The 14656-nt window shown below is 36.7% G+C and overlaps 1 protein-coding gene across 3 annotated transcripts in view; it reads right to left on the bottom strand.

Annotated features, from left to right (window-relative positions):
• The window catches only part of DCDC2 (doublecortin domain containing 2), a 72889-nt gene that overhangs the window by 29402 nt on the left and 28831 nt on the right, over positions 1-14656 (bottom strand). For 2 of the 3 annotated variants that reach the window (XM_026843488.1, XM_026843490.1), the window contains 3 exons: positions 13617-13671; positions 10970-11175; positions 1228-1232 (listed from right to left, as the gene is read on the bottom strand). In XM_026843488.1, the coding sequence (XP_026699289.1) occupies positions 1228-1232; positions 10970-11175; positions 13617-13671 (266 nt within the window). The remainder of the gene's footprint in view (positions 1-1227; positions 1233-10969; positions 11176-13616; positions 13672-14656) is intronic. The other variant, XM_026843489.1, reaches the window with a different exon arrangement.

Here is a 14656-nt window from a genome sequence, read left to right as displayed (position 1 = left end):
TTTAATTCTTAACAAAATTTGTCCAGAGTTTGCCTGTTGGTTTTCCTTCCTTTTGACTGAATTAAAGATTCTTGTTCCACAATTTTAGCTCAGCATTCACATTAACTTGTAATGAATACTTAAAATGCAAAACCACAATATTCCTTGCTCTGTTGAGTTCTTGTCATGGTTCTAATATTTTAGTATAAAGTACTCTGCAATTGAGCACAAACTACTTTTGCTTTTAAAAGCCACAGCCCATAAATCAACCACACAAGAACTTTTTAAAGAACATCAGGACATATATTTAACAGATAAGTTCAAAATAATAACTTTGTATTAGAAAACAAAAGTTTTATTTCACACTCACATAATAACTTGGAGCTATAAAGCACTCCACAAGAAAACGACAAAGCTATGAATTATGACTTGAATAAAAACTAAAGAAAACTTTTCATGCTATGAAGTTACTTCATAGAGATGACTTATACAGGTGATGCAGCCTCTTCACAAGCCTACTCTTCAAAATCACAGCACCTGTCACCACCTGTTGCAAAGCTACACATGACTGAGTACAAAAGGAGAAAAACAGTCAAACAGGATGTCCTGGGTTGCAGTGTATTCTATCACCATCCTCATGAGCTGTTGAAATCAGGTGGGGCAGTGTTCCCTTGCCTCCTCCCCCCAGACTATCTTTCTGTTAATAGCCCATCAATGCCATGCAGCATAACTCCGAGATAACTCCCGCTGGAACATCTTCTGTTAATAAACCTAATCAACATTTGGCCTCATGACTCATTATCCCATTGTGAGATGCTCCACCCAGAGGGAGGAACCAAGCATTCCAGCCTGGATATAATTCTGAGATTCTGAATACCAGAGACCCTCCCTTTTCACTGGATTTTCCAGAGGACAGGAGCTATTTAGCCACCACTGGACTTTCTGAGGAAAAGCAGACCTTCTTTCTACAGGATCACCACTTCAGGGGGACTGCAGCCACCACCCTGATTAACAGGGTGTCAGGTTGTATCCTGACTCTGTCAGTTTAACCCAGTGTTATCTGCCTTTATATTTTTTTTCCCTCTTTTTATTTCCCTATTAAATTGTTATTCTGAATTGGTGTCTCCCACTAGTTTGTTTTCAAACTAGTACACAGGAATGGTATGTCCTCTCTGCTTCCAAGCTGATTAAAGGAAAAGGCTTGTGATAACCAGGTGGAGAAGGAAGCTAGGAGAGCTTCCCATTCACTATCTCTGACCCTATGCAGCAACATCACCAGAGCCTTGGCAAAGCAAGTGTTTCCACTGCTGCTCTTTGACATACCCTTTAGCCACATGGAGGAAGTTTCAGGGAAGTGGGAACACCTTAGGAGGGTTGAACTGAGTCCTGTTACACACATTCTCTCCATGTAGATGCTTCACTGACTGCAGACTGAATCTAGGCTCAAGCAATTGCCCAAAGTTTAACAGGAAGACTAAGACAGAAACAGGAGTTGAATTCAGACCTCTAGATCCTGATGAATCAGTGCCAGGCAGAAAGGATTACTTGAGGAAAGACCAAAAAATGGCATGAAAAGAAAACAGATGAAGTCAGATAAAATGAATGAAGTGCCACGTGGACCAAAGGAAAAGCCTCAAGAGTAACTGGAAAAGAAAGTAGTGTAAAGAGCAGGGGGAAGAACAGTGAAAGGTGGGGAAGAATAGGGAAGGGGAAAGAGGAAGGAAGCAAAGCAAAGGAGGTGGAGAGTGTGAAGAGAGGCCAGACTGATAGCAGTTGAAGAGTTGTTAGGGTAAGCTCACCAGCTATCATGGGTGCCACAGGATGAATTAAAACAAACAGAAACCAAGTTTCATGGACACAAAGCTTTCTTCCATAACAGTACCAGGAACTGAGAAAACTGCAGGTATGAAAGGCATTTGTCACAAACTTGTGACACTGCAGCTTAGTGTTGCTGCACTCAGAGAATACTGATAGTCCTGCTAAGGAGCAAAATTGACTTATACGAGCTGGGTTATGTTCCTTACTTTAATTATAGAAGTATGCTAGAAGTACTGCTAAGTACTAATGCACATTATATGCTTTTCTTCTTTCTCCAAAAAGCAGGATCCTGGCTCTGGACTAATCTGATCCTCTCCATTAAGTCTGATTCAGCCTGAGAGTCTTCAAACGTTAGCTAGGAACTATTTAAATGCCAGTGTTTTAACCAAAAGTCCTTTAAAAATATTTCCATCACAAGAAAAAAATAAATGCAATAAGCTTCCTACTGAACTAATGGAACACTCATACCAGCCTAATAAAAGCACAGGATATTAAAATATTTCCACAGCAGTTTCTTTTGAGCTGGTTTATAGTTCATATTTTAAACTGCACAGTTTACAATGGACAGAAGCATCCTTAACAACACTGTTACTTGGTAAATGAAGAAGAGAACAAACACAAAGCTGCAATGGGCATATGTTTACACTCAACCACTGCAGAGATCAGAGGCTTTTATATGGCTTGGCTTATATATTATTTTTTAAATTTGTTTTATTAATATCACTGACATTATTAGATTCTTTCACCTAATATAGTCATGCAGATATACTGATATGATCACATGTATGCTAAATAATTTTTTGGTTCAGATATATCACTGTGAAGTAAGTATTAGCCACTAATAATTCCTATAGTTTGGAATTACATAATTCTCTGAGGTTTTATCATTAGCTTTTATCTCTAGTCTTCCAACAGAGACTATAAATTGTGTCATATGAAATATGAACTGTTTTATCCACATTGTTTAAAGATGATACTGAAAACACCATGTGTGTGAAAACTGCCATTAAATATTAAATAACAGCAATGAACAAAATCCTATGTTTTCCCAATGATTTGTGTGGTGACATATATTTTAGGTTTAGGATAATAGCTCCTTCTTCAGAGTAGATATATGTAGAGCCTTGAGCTTCCAAATCCACATGTCCATGCTTAAATTTAAGCACATGAGTGAGCTTAAATACACAAGTAAGTATGTGACTGATGGATTTGGTCTCTTCAGGAACATATGTTTTTACTTTTAAGCAAGCAGGTGCCAGAGTCTTGGTAAAAGAAAAAAACCCTAGACTGTATGCTTAAAAAGGTTAAGCATGCATGTTAGTGCGAGTTGGTGAAGACAAATAGATGAATACATACTTCAGCTCATTCTGAAATTTGGCTGTTTTGACAGTGGTTCATCTTGACTTCAGACTCCATGCCATCTTCTGCAGAATTCCACACCTCTTCTTCAAGAACCTTTCATACAGAGCACCCTTCACCACCGAGATCATAAAATTCAGACCCGACGATAGTTACAAAACCTTTATCTGAGCCATGAGTTAACAGAAGAAAGCCATGCTGTGGGACTCAAGGATTAATTCAAAACTCAAGTCAAATAAAGTGAGACAAACAGAGGAATAGAGATCTTAATGCACTGACTTATATCACAGTATCATCCACCTCTTTAGATACACTTGCAGAAGAAATTGACACAAATTGTTTTGAAATTTAGAAGGATGTGTCTTATCTTATGACATAAATACATCCACGTTTGTGCCCAGATTAACCAACATTTATAAAACCGATACTCATTAATATATTCAGCCAGCAGAATATTAAGACTCTAGCAGCAAAAATTATAGACTAACACTATTTACTTGACCTGAAACAAATCAAGAGGGTATGAAAAAGAGTATTTTCTACTTCACATCTCTACTCTGCCTTAAAAAGATTGATTTACCAGCGTCCTTCATTACTAAATGCATGGTACACTTAATGTCAGTCATTCTAATTTATTGCCAGATTTCCTTAAAGTAGTTTCCTATGATTTTATCCTTCATAAGGATACTTATCAGCTACTGTAAGGATAAAACAACATCAAAGATCTCAAAAGGCATTAAGAAAATCTTTCTGTGGGAAACCAGACTATCACTGCATTCATATGGAAACAGAAAGTTATTCTATGTCAGACACTAAAAGCCTCATTTCACAGACCTAGAAGGATGGAGGGGAAAGGAAGAAAAGACAATTCATTCTCATCTTGCCATGTGCAAACTGTCACACTGTACATGCAAAAATAAAAATGTATGCTCTAACAACTATATGTTTTTAGCCAGTTTTAAGCCTCCACTGATGACTATTCAAAAGAAAGGTCTGATTTTCTAAGAAATGGAATGTAGCGCCATAGAAACTCTTATACCAGATGAGATCTGTGGTTCATCCACATCAGTACCCTATGTTTGACACAGGATGCTTTAGGAGAGAAAAAAAACCCAACAAACAAAAAAAAAGAAAACAAAACCCAACAGTAGCCAGATGATGGCCAGTTTATGCTTTGATTTGAAATACTCTTTCTAATTAGCACCTGGTTTAGAACTTGATATGTGAATTTTTACATCACATCCACAGTTAGAAATATCTATCATAATGCTGGGTATTATTCTCATCCAACATAGTATTTTTAAATAAAAAGACTTCCCTTCTGATACAATAAAAAATCCCAGGTTCTTTTGTTTCAAGTGTATTTTTTCATATCCCTAACCATTTTTTTTTCTTTACATGAGGTTTTCTAAGTCTACAACACCCTTTCTGAGATGCAATTTCCAAGAATCACAGATAAGCTGAAAGTATTGATTTTATATACCATGGGATATGCACTATTCTTTATCTCTACCTATTGCAACATCTTACTGACTCTTTAATGACCTCTGCTGTAGCGTCAGAAGAGATTTTCACAAAACTGGTTTAATCAATGTTTTTCCAAGTATTTATCGCTAAAGTAGCACCCTGTAAAGTATTTCAGTTCACCATTTACCTACCATTCGCATTGCTTTTGCTTTACCAACATTAACTCAATATCGCATCACCTAGATGGTCACTTAGCTTTCCACATAGAAACTTCAACTTTCTTTACAAACTATGAATATACAATGAGTTCTTCATCAGTAAATTTTGCTGAGCACCCTTTTATTCAGCACTTTACATACAATTCTAACAATGAGAAAAAACAAATAACTATTTCCTCAGAAACAGATTTATTTCCTTAGAAAGAAGTTAGATGCTCTCTGCTTATTGCTCCCCTAATGCTTACTGAAACCTACAATACCAAGAGAATCTGAAAGGCTACAAAAAAGATTATTCACTATAAATTTTCTTTTAAAAAGACAGATCAAAAGTGGATACATACAATATTAACAGTGTCAGCTTCACAGATGAGTGATCAGCAATGACACAGGTATGAAAGTGACACAGCAGTCTACAGTACAAACTAGAAAGCTGCTGAAAGTCAGCTGGCTCAGTCATCAGCAAGAAGGAAGCCTCTGCCTCTGGCGCATCAGTACCACCTCAACAGTATGGAAAGCATAGCAGATCAGCAGTGACTCCCTACAAGATGTCTCCTAGGGATAAAAAAAGACAGGTAGAAATGGAGTTGGGAACTTCTCCTGCAGAACATCTTCTCTAGTAGGAGTTCACCATGGAGTTAATCAGAACAAAGGTTGTCAAAGACATTCTGGCTTGGGTGAGAAAGCTTTCCCTGCAGCCGTACCATGACCACTGCAGGACACAGGTACAAGAAGTGGGCTTAGAGTACAGATTTGCTTGGAGACCCACCCGCTCAGAATACTGATTTCTGCAAAGTGCAGAAATGAAGTTTACAACAGTGGGCTGAAATCCAACTTCAGTAGCAGCTATGTTTGGGAACACTTAGACAAGAACAATGACAACACTGTTGCTTGACATACAGAAAGTTGGAAATAACACCAGACAGGCCACCTGGTGAATCTGGTGCCCCAGATGACATACCAGAACACATGTTTTCCAAAGAACACTGCAAATGATGGTCCTCACACTTTCTGTTCTTATTTCAAGAAAGTGGCAAGTACATTCAGATATACTCCGATGGACAGGCAGATTAAACCCAAGCAGCCTTCTGAGCCATGAACAACAAGCTGTAGGATACAGATACATTAGGTCATCTGCATATGAAAATATTTTCAATTTCTAATATTTTTTCTTTCCTGCTTCACTGGTATGCTAAAGATCACCTTAGGATGTCAAAAGAAGCAGGCAGAGAGGTCAGTCACAATATGGTCTGCTTGAAAGAGGCAAACTAATTTGCTTCTTTCATTAGCAAGTAAACATTGTAGCGAGACTTCCTCCATCACTGGGAGCTTTTTTTCTGGTAGAGAAGGGGCTGAACAAGTCAAAATTGAGCAAGGTGACTCCCCTATGATGTACCATAAAAACAATGCCATGCTGATGAGGGCAGAATGTTCCAGACTTTGCTTACTTCAACACATGAGTTGTAGTCAGTGGGCTTATAAAGCTGATTTGACTCATGAGGGTCTCTAGGGAAAGGTTCTGAAGGGGACTACTCCGCCATCTACCTCTGTTCCAAAATGTACATCAACCAGCTAAGAACTTCCACTTCCCACCTGCAGATAGATAATTTGGTGAAAATACTTAAGCTCCTGTGCTATATTTAACTCAACAGATAATCTCACGGGTGAAAAATATTCACCTAATGAGAAATAAAGAAACAAACTTGATAGCAAAACAGGGTATCAAGTCACAAAATAATATACCTTTGGCAGTAAGTTTAACATCATCACAAATCAAACAGCAGTTCAGTCCCTTCAGATAATAAAGGACAAGAAATATGGTGTAATGCTGACCTCTGTAACCCTCTATTTTTACAGTCCAACTGGCTTTCTGTAAGGGCAGTCTTTGACACAGAGGGCTGCCTGGGCAGAAGGATACTAAACTGCAGCACTCCACACTCAGCTCACAGCTCCTACAGCCTGCCTGGCCTGTGCTTTATGTCACTTCATCTTGAGCTGTGACCAGAAAAAATGCTCAGGAGACAACTGTGTAGAAGATGGCCCTTTAGGATCAGTATAGCATATTTTCTTTCAACTACTTCACTACAAGCTACCTAAGTTCTGCCTACAGTGAATCTCCCACAAAGGGTCAGACCTGAGTGAACAGATCTTTGCTCTGATTTTTCAAGTTGTCCTCCTTCCCCAGATTTTTCCTGCAAGTGCCAGTCTCTCAGAAGCAGACAAATATGGGCAAAAAAGTGCAAGAGCAATTTAAGATTTCACATCTCACGTGGAGATGTTTATTTCCTAGTGCTTTTGAGTCTCCAGAGAGAAGCCTGCTGTTCATTTACATGGGAAAGAACAGAAAAGGAACATATACTGACAGACTTCAGTTACCAAACATGGCATGGTGTGTTAACTCCTCTTTTACATTTGTAGGATTCAATAGAAAACAAATAAAATATCTGTCTGCATGCAAAAAACATACCGAAGTTATTATCTGAGTAACACACAACCTACTATTAGTATATTGCTCAAGAATAGTTCCAGCTGTAAAACTACCATTACACTAATAACTTTAAAAAATATTTTAGAAACTAAATGCCATCTCCAGAGATTCTCAAAGATAAGGGTAAATTTAAACAATTGTAGCTATAAATCTAGACATTTCCTATCTCTCTGAAAGGCATTATTACCTCCTAGGGAAATGTATACTAAGTACATTGAAGCACTCAATTTCAAAGTAATTGAGTGGTGTTAGGTACCACTAACAATCTTATAGGTGAATTTTAGTACTTAATTTTAATGATGAAATACATTATTTTTTTTCTGGAACATTAATTATTTTAGCATGAAATAATTTCCTATATTTTGTGCCACATTCACAACAATAGCACATTAATAATTTCTGGTATACAGTCATCACTGGATTAAACATTGTGAATTTTGGGATTTTGACACTATATTGTTTAAGTTACCCAATTTATCATGCTTCAGAACAAAACAAAAAGAAACTGCAAGCAGTGTGGAGTCTTCAGGTTAAGATGGGTTAACAGAGTGATTATGAAGAAACATATAATTTGATATGAATGCCTTGCCTGCTTCCTGCAGTAGAAGCAGAAACAGCTATTAGCACTCTTTCATAGTCCTGCTCCACCTCCTTTCCAACACTGTACCTCAGATGCTTCCAGAAGGACATTTTTGCTTCTCTTTAAATGGTGACACATGGCACTTGACTCAGTGGGTCAAAAGAAACCTCAGATGTTTTGCCAACAGCATCAGCTCTGGTCAAAAAGTTGGGTACCTCTACCAGTCTGTTAGACCTCACACAACACAGAAAATAAACTACGTACAGAGGCTGAATTACCCTCTTTATAATGAAACACACCTATTTCAGAACGTGGTTCAGATATAGTGCTTGTCTATTATGACAAAAACCACTTCAGCAAGCACAGCTGTACCTCTTCCAGAGAGGGGAAAAAAATCTAAACCCCCCTCAAAAAAAATCTCTGTGGATTTTAAGGAATGTGAAGCATTTCCTTACAAATTTCTAGCCAAAATGACTAAAGGAAAGAAAACCGACATTTAAGCTGAACTAGAAGAAAGTCATAATAAGGATGCACCTCTTCTCAAAATATAAGCAGTGCTGAAAAATCAATTTAAAGCCTTGTGATACAAAGCTTAAGGCAACCTCTTCCTGGAATGTTTTCCACTTGATCTGGCTGAACAAATACTAGGGAATTTAATTTGGGAAAGATAAATCTGTAGATGCTCACAAGTCTGCCTTTGGCACTGTGGTTGGCCTACAGTAACACGAGATGGTTTTCTTTTTGTGCTTGGCAGAAGACGACAGTTCTCACTGGCTTAGTATGTATCTCTTTCTGAACAGAGATCCACTGAGAGCAGGGATTACACAGCTCTGGATTTCTCATTCCATACTGTTGTCTGAATTTAACCTAGAGACTTCATCTCCCCCAGCACCTGGCTGTATGACCAGCTAGGTCTATCTAGACTTGCAGAATAGCACACACATCAAACTGCTTCACACATGGAGGATAAATAGAAGAGCACAGAAAGAAGAGAGCTTCTCCCTTTAGCTCAAACCAGAGAATTGGCTGCCTTGAACAGCTTTTCCTAGTTACTCAAGACTCACAAAGCATGGAAAAGCTTAAGTCAGATACAAGCAATCATTCCTTCAGTAAACTTAGTGGATTTCCAACCATTTCTGTCAGCAGGTGGAGCAGCAATAATGCTAAATATGGAGAAGTATCTCCCTGTATTTGTCTGCTATCTACCAAAGTAAGATTTGTCTCTTAGTCACTGCCTGCTGAAAGGACAAAGAAACTATTGCTTCTTCTAGTACTCTCCCCTCCACTGGGAAATTAAAGAAAGCAATTGGAAACCTCCAATAACCTGATGTAAGGCTGACAAAAGCAAAGAACAAATTTGTCTCACCTTGGCAAGAGGGGTCCATTTGCTTCCAGGAAACATCTGTAGAAACTTTACTTACAAAAATTCTCAGGCCAGAAAAAATAGCATATAAAAAAATCATTATAATGGCACTATACCTATCAGAAAAAGTTATATGGCTTGGCTGTTCTTAAAAGGTCTGACTGAGATCTTTCTAGTCATAAGTATGGGTGCAGAGCAGCGCAGTACTTCTAACAGGAGAATAAAACAGAACATGTGGATTTTGAGCTCTGTATAAAGAATTCTGTACTAGCATTTCCCAACAGAAGTCAATGCATCTGTTTCAAAAACAAAAACAACAAACCATACATATCAACAATTTAAGATATCCAGGATGGACAACCACCTAAATGTAAAAGCCTTTCCCTGCATTTTTTGCATCTTACATTATTCTGAGCCTTCAAAAATGGTAAGCCAAGTATGCAAGGGCCCTTCTGAGAGGTCAGCTCTGGTAGTCTCTCCCTCATGCTTTTAGCATGCACCAGTCTGTAAAAAGTGGGGATGCACCATGATGATTTCAAGAAGAATAATATATTCAGTCATTTCATGAGTTATAAAGGACAAATGTTTCCAGTCACTTTCATTATAATATAATGTTCTTCAGTAAGAAAAAAAACTTGACCAAAACAGAGTTGTCTAAAATTATGTTCAATTACCAGAAAAAGGATAGAATTGTATTTGAATCAACACTAAAATAAACCTGAAATTCAACAAGCTAACTCTTGAAAAGATAATTGTATTACAAAATATTCTATTTCATTGATCTTTTAAAACTCAAATTTACAAACCTGATCCTGACTCAAAGTAAATTTACGGCTCATGATTCTAGACAGAGATACAAAACTATGCTGTTGGATGACATACACTGAAGTTTTAGATCACAATTTGTTACTGCACACTTAATTATTAACACTTAGCACTGAGAAGAAATGTCAAATGCTATGAAAAGTATAATTTATTTCTTCTGGCAGATATTAATTGGCCTGTATTAATGACTTCTGGAACTATTACTCATGAGGAAAAATAGCCATAGCAGCAATACCTGTAGTGGGGGGACAGTCTCCTGGAGAGTGAGGATGTGGAGGGTGAGAGGGAGTATCTATCTACCATAAGATAGAAAAACATCCTCAGAGAGGATGTTTACAACTAAATTTCTAAATTGCTGCCACAGCACAGTAGGGGAGAAATTCTGAAGGTGCCTCCAGCAGCTCTGCTTTATGATTAGTCTCAGCAGCTATCAGCTAACTGGAGTTTGTGTTTGTGTTATTCCCCCAAGGTCTAGTCATTTTGTTATACAGAACCAGGCAGCTAGCCAGGGATCCTCAGGGACAGCAAGGTATCCTTTGAGCAGACCAGCTCCTTTTCTTCACTTTTTTTCAGGGAAAAACAGTGGGAAAATGTTCAAAATATGTTTTCTATCATGCTTTTATCAAAAATATAAAATAGGACCATATTAGTTTAACTTCCAAGGTATACTAAAAATCATATACAGCCTCCTGTGGTATGTAAATAAAGCCAGGAATGTAGCAGTTATGCATAGGTACATTTCCTAAGCAGAAAGAACTTTTGTAAATTCAGTTAGCCAGAGTAAACGGACAATTCAAGAACTACACAAGCATATTATTTCACTATTTCACTTTTTAACTGAAGATCAAAAGCTACATGAGTGTTTATCTCAGTACTGACCATTATCTTGAAGGACTGCTGTGGAAGCTGTTACTCTTATTGTCTGTTTTATTTTTGTAGAGTTGTTAGAAAAGTGCCGTCTAGACACAGAATCCTCTGGATTCTGGCTTTTTTTGTCTTTCCTTTTCAGAAGCTGAGGTGAGGAACTGTTTTCTCCTGTGTCACTGGATCCAACAGTAGATTTAGATTGCCGATCATTTCCCTGAAAAGAAGTGGATCAATGATAAAAATTACAGGGTTAAAAAAATTATTTTATTTTTTATTAATTTACAGTTTATCAATAATAAAAATTACAGTTTATTTTTTTATTTCAATATTACTTCAACCTTTTAATACTAAGGATTGGTATTAGTTGTTAAAAGAAGCATATTAATTTACAATCAATACAGTTAAGTGATATCTTAAACTATCCAGAAAACTAACTATCTCATCAATTTACTATATAATCTGACTGATTAAATGCTGCTCAACAACTCCCAGAACAAAATAACTCATTTATTATAAAGAAATAATGCTCTATATGATGAAAAGAATGGCTAGGTGAATCTCTATGCACACATATGATACGTATCTGTATCTCATCTATGCATATGTGTGGAAAGTCATAAGATGTAACAGATATACCTTGTGAATAAATTATTGCCTGTGTAAATGAGATATGGACATTAATCTAAGGTCAAGAGCAGCTGTAAGAGGATGACAGTCTTCATGTGTCAGTAACACTGACTGCCAGGAGGACACTAAGAAAAGGGTCTGCCCACACATCACCTCTGAATCACCTCCAGGGACATCAGACAGTTCCTCTGCTCACTCTGTGATGTATCTAGAAACAGAACCAGAAACCTGGTCCTTATTTTTACAGCTCTGATGTATGTATGATCCTGGGTGTACTATCCAGAGATTTTATTATTTATATACATTTTCTTCAGTCTAAATCTGTTCATAATCAACATCATAAAAACCTGAACTGTATATAGCAGATCTTTAAGGTGCTGCTTATATCGTTCTAGGTTGTGTAAAGACTTTACCAACTGAACACCTTCATTGCTGTCACTCGTTAGAGGCTGTCAGTCCCCTACTTTACCCAGTCTAACAGCACTTGTAGTTTCTTCCTAATCCAGCTGTGTAAAACCATTACATGTAACAACAAAACACTCAAGCAGACAGGGCAGAAAACCTTATCAATAACTGGAATTTATCACAGTTCACCTTATCACAGACTTAGCTGAATCACCAAAGATTAATATATTCTACTTCACACTTTTGCTTAGTGTAGCTGCATGAACAATGCATGCCATTTTAGAACTTGCCCACCAGAAAGGCCTTTCATTCTGCAGTGATCATGAACAATTCTTTTCACCTCACTGCTGAAGTTAAAAGGTAATACTATATAAAATTAAAATCTTTCACAAAAATAAGTCCTGAACAAAATCCCACATCTCTTTAAAAATTCTGCATACATTATTACATTTTTATGTCATTCTTCTGTTTAAGATATCTTACTTAAATACATCTAGTTTTTACCATCTAATCTACCATTTATTTACCAATACCATCAAATCTACCACTTATCCTTTCTCTGTAAAAAGAAATGAGAGCACAGCAATATTTCAGTCTCTTCTAATTCAAACAGGAGACTGTTACTGCCAAGCAATAATAGTAAAAAAGTGTAGATTCAAATTAAAGCAAACAACTGCATGACTTATACCAGTTAGTGTTGCATTAGATATTTAAGAGCAGTAGTACATATTTCTGCCTCCTTAAGTTTTGACACTTGTTATCAGTGTGTGTTACAATCCCGATGGAATAAAAGTGAATATCAAATAATTTTCTGTACATGTTGTTAAGTAGTAGTAGAAGAGGTGATAAGTTGAAACTGTAAATGAGTTATTTTTACAAATGCTAGAACTGCAAAGCTCACATTTTAAAAACAAACACCACTTGAAAATATGTTCTATACTGAGGTTTTATCTTCTACTAAATTTCAACAGAATGGAATGGAGACTTGTGTATTTTATTGCTTTTCGTTGTTTAGTGGCTTCAGGGTTTTTTTTGTTTTGTGAACAGTGAATGGACATGATCAACTATCACAATTATGACAGATACTTATATTCTGATTTGGCACTCTTTTAAATCATTTTGTACACAAGAAAAAGCTATACAGGATATGAAGCAGTGGAGGCTCAAGGTCTGTATTTAATGGTTAGCTAGGGCAAAACCATGAGATGGGAAACAGGTTTAGGGCCTTATTCAGACACAGCATAAAGAAACACCATTTTCTGCAAGACATTTTGTAAAAGGTTCTGTTTTTCCTTTAGGTGTACAATTTGAATAAATAAATAATCAAATACACAAAGATAGATGACAAGGTTTCTGGGAAAGACCTCAAGGCAGCAGTTGATCTTTGCTATGGAAGGTTTTATAAAAAATAAAGCAGTCATTATTGCAATAATATTTTCTCAAATTTCATCTAATTGACACTGCAAATAGCTACAGATTCATCAAGCTTTAATAAGCACAACACCAGGCGGCTGTGGATTTTTTTCTGTTTAGATTTAATTAAAACCCAAAGGACAGGGACTTTCCATTCGCAGGAATTAAGTAAAATTAGAAACAAACTTTAATATGGCATTTGATACTCACACTGCCCTTAGACTTTCGAGAGCCCACAATGGGAGGTAGTACAGAGGCTTTGGAACTGCAGAAATAAACCATATCTTAGAATTGTGTACATCATCACTATCATAGACACTATGTATCTATAACCAAGTCAGATAACACCAAGTCAACTATGGCAACAGAGTTAATTGTTTTATTCATTTTCCATTTTTGCTAAGAATCACTCATTTGTGTTCACAGGACTATACTTAAATGCATAATCATGAACTTATTGAAACAAATGCATTACATTTTCCCACAATGCATACTTTACATACCAAAAACTTGCAGAGCTGTATTCAGTGAATTACTAAGTGAATGATCCTTACAACTATTAGAATGAAAACTTCCAGCAATTTCAAAGAAACTGTTTACATCAGTTGATCAACACAGCTTTTCTCTGCCCTTAAATTCACTTGTTGCAAATGCTGTTTCCTAAAATAATTTCAAGTTATTCACGCTGTCTACAGCTGCTCATTTAAAAAAAAAAAAAAAAAAAACAAAAAAACCTACACCCCAGTTTATATGCATAATATGGGACAAATTCTCTAAATTACACCAATTTGCTGGACAAACTTCCATTTCTTTCCATTTATTTTAATGAAATAGCTTGCAATTTTCATGTTTTCCAAAGAAAAAGCTCAGGTTTCTTCTTACAGACACATATCTTAGGAATCTATTATGTGATCATTCCAGCCTACAAAAAATAGACCCAAACATAAAGCATTCTTAAGGGAATACATATTCTGCAAAACACTACCAAGCAAGAGTAGATCTCGACTGCTGCGTCTTCATCTAATCTCATTCAGCTGTACACATTTGTATCCCAGACAAAAAACAAATTAAGCCAAGTCAAAATATTTTCTCTGACATTAATTTTGTCATACATGATAATCGGCATGTTTGTGAGATGAAATAGTCTTCTGAGTTATCATTTTCTCTTTTGTTTTTGCTATCTCAACTTCCTCAGAAGTTGTCAATAAAGTTTTGCATCCATACTAATCCATCCCTCCCTCCCTCCCTCT

This window comes from Athene cunicularia, assembly GCF_003259725.1.
Source record: "Athene cunicularia isolate RWA chromosome 2 unlocalized genomic scaffold, athCun1 chr2_part1, whole genome shotgun sequence".
Classification (NCBI taxonomy): Eukaryota; Metazoa; Chordata; class Aves; order Strigiformes; family Strigidae; genus Athene; species Athene cunicularia.
This window is presented reverse-complemented; position numbering and strand designations above follow the sequence as displayed.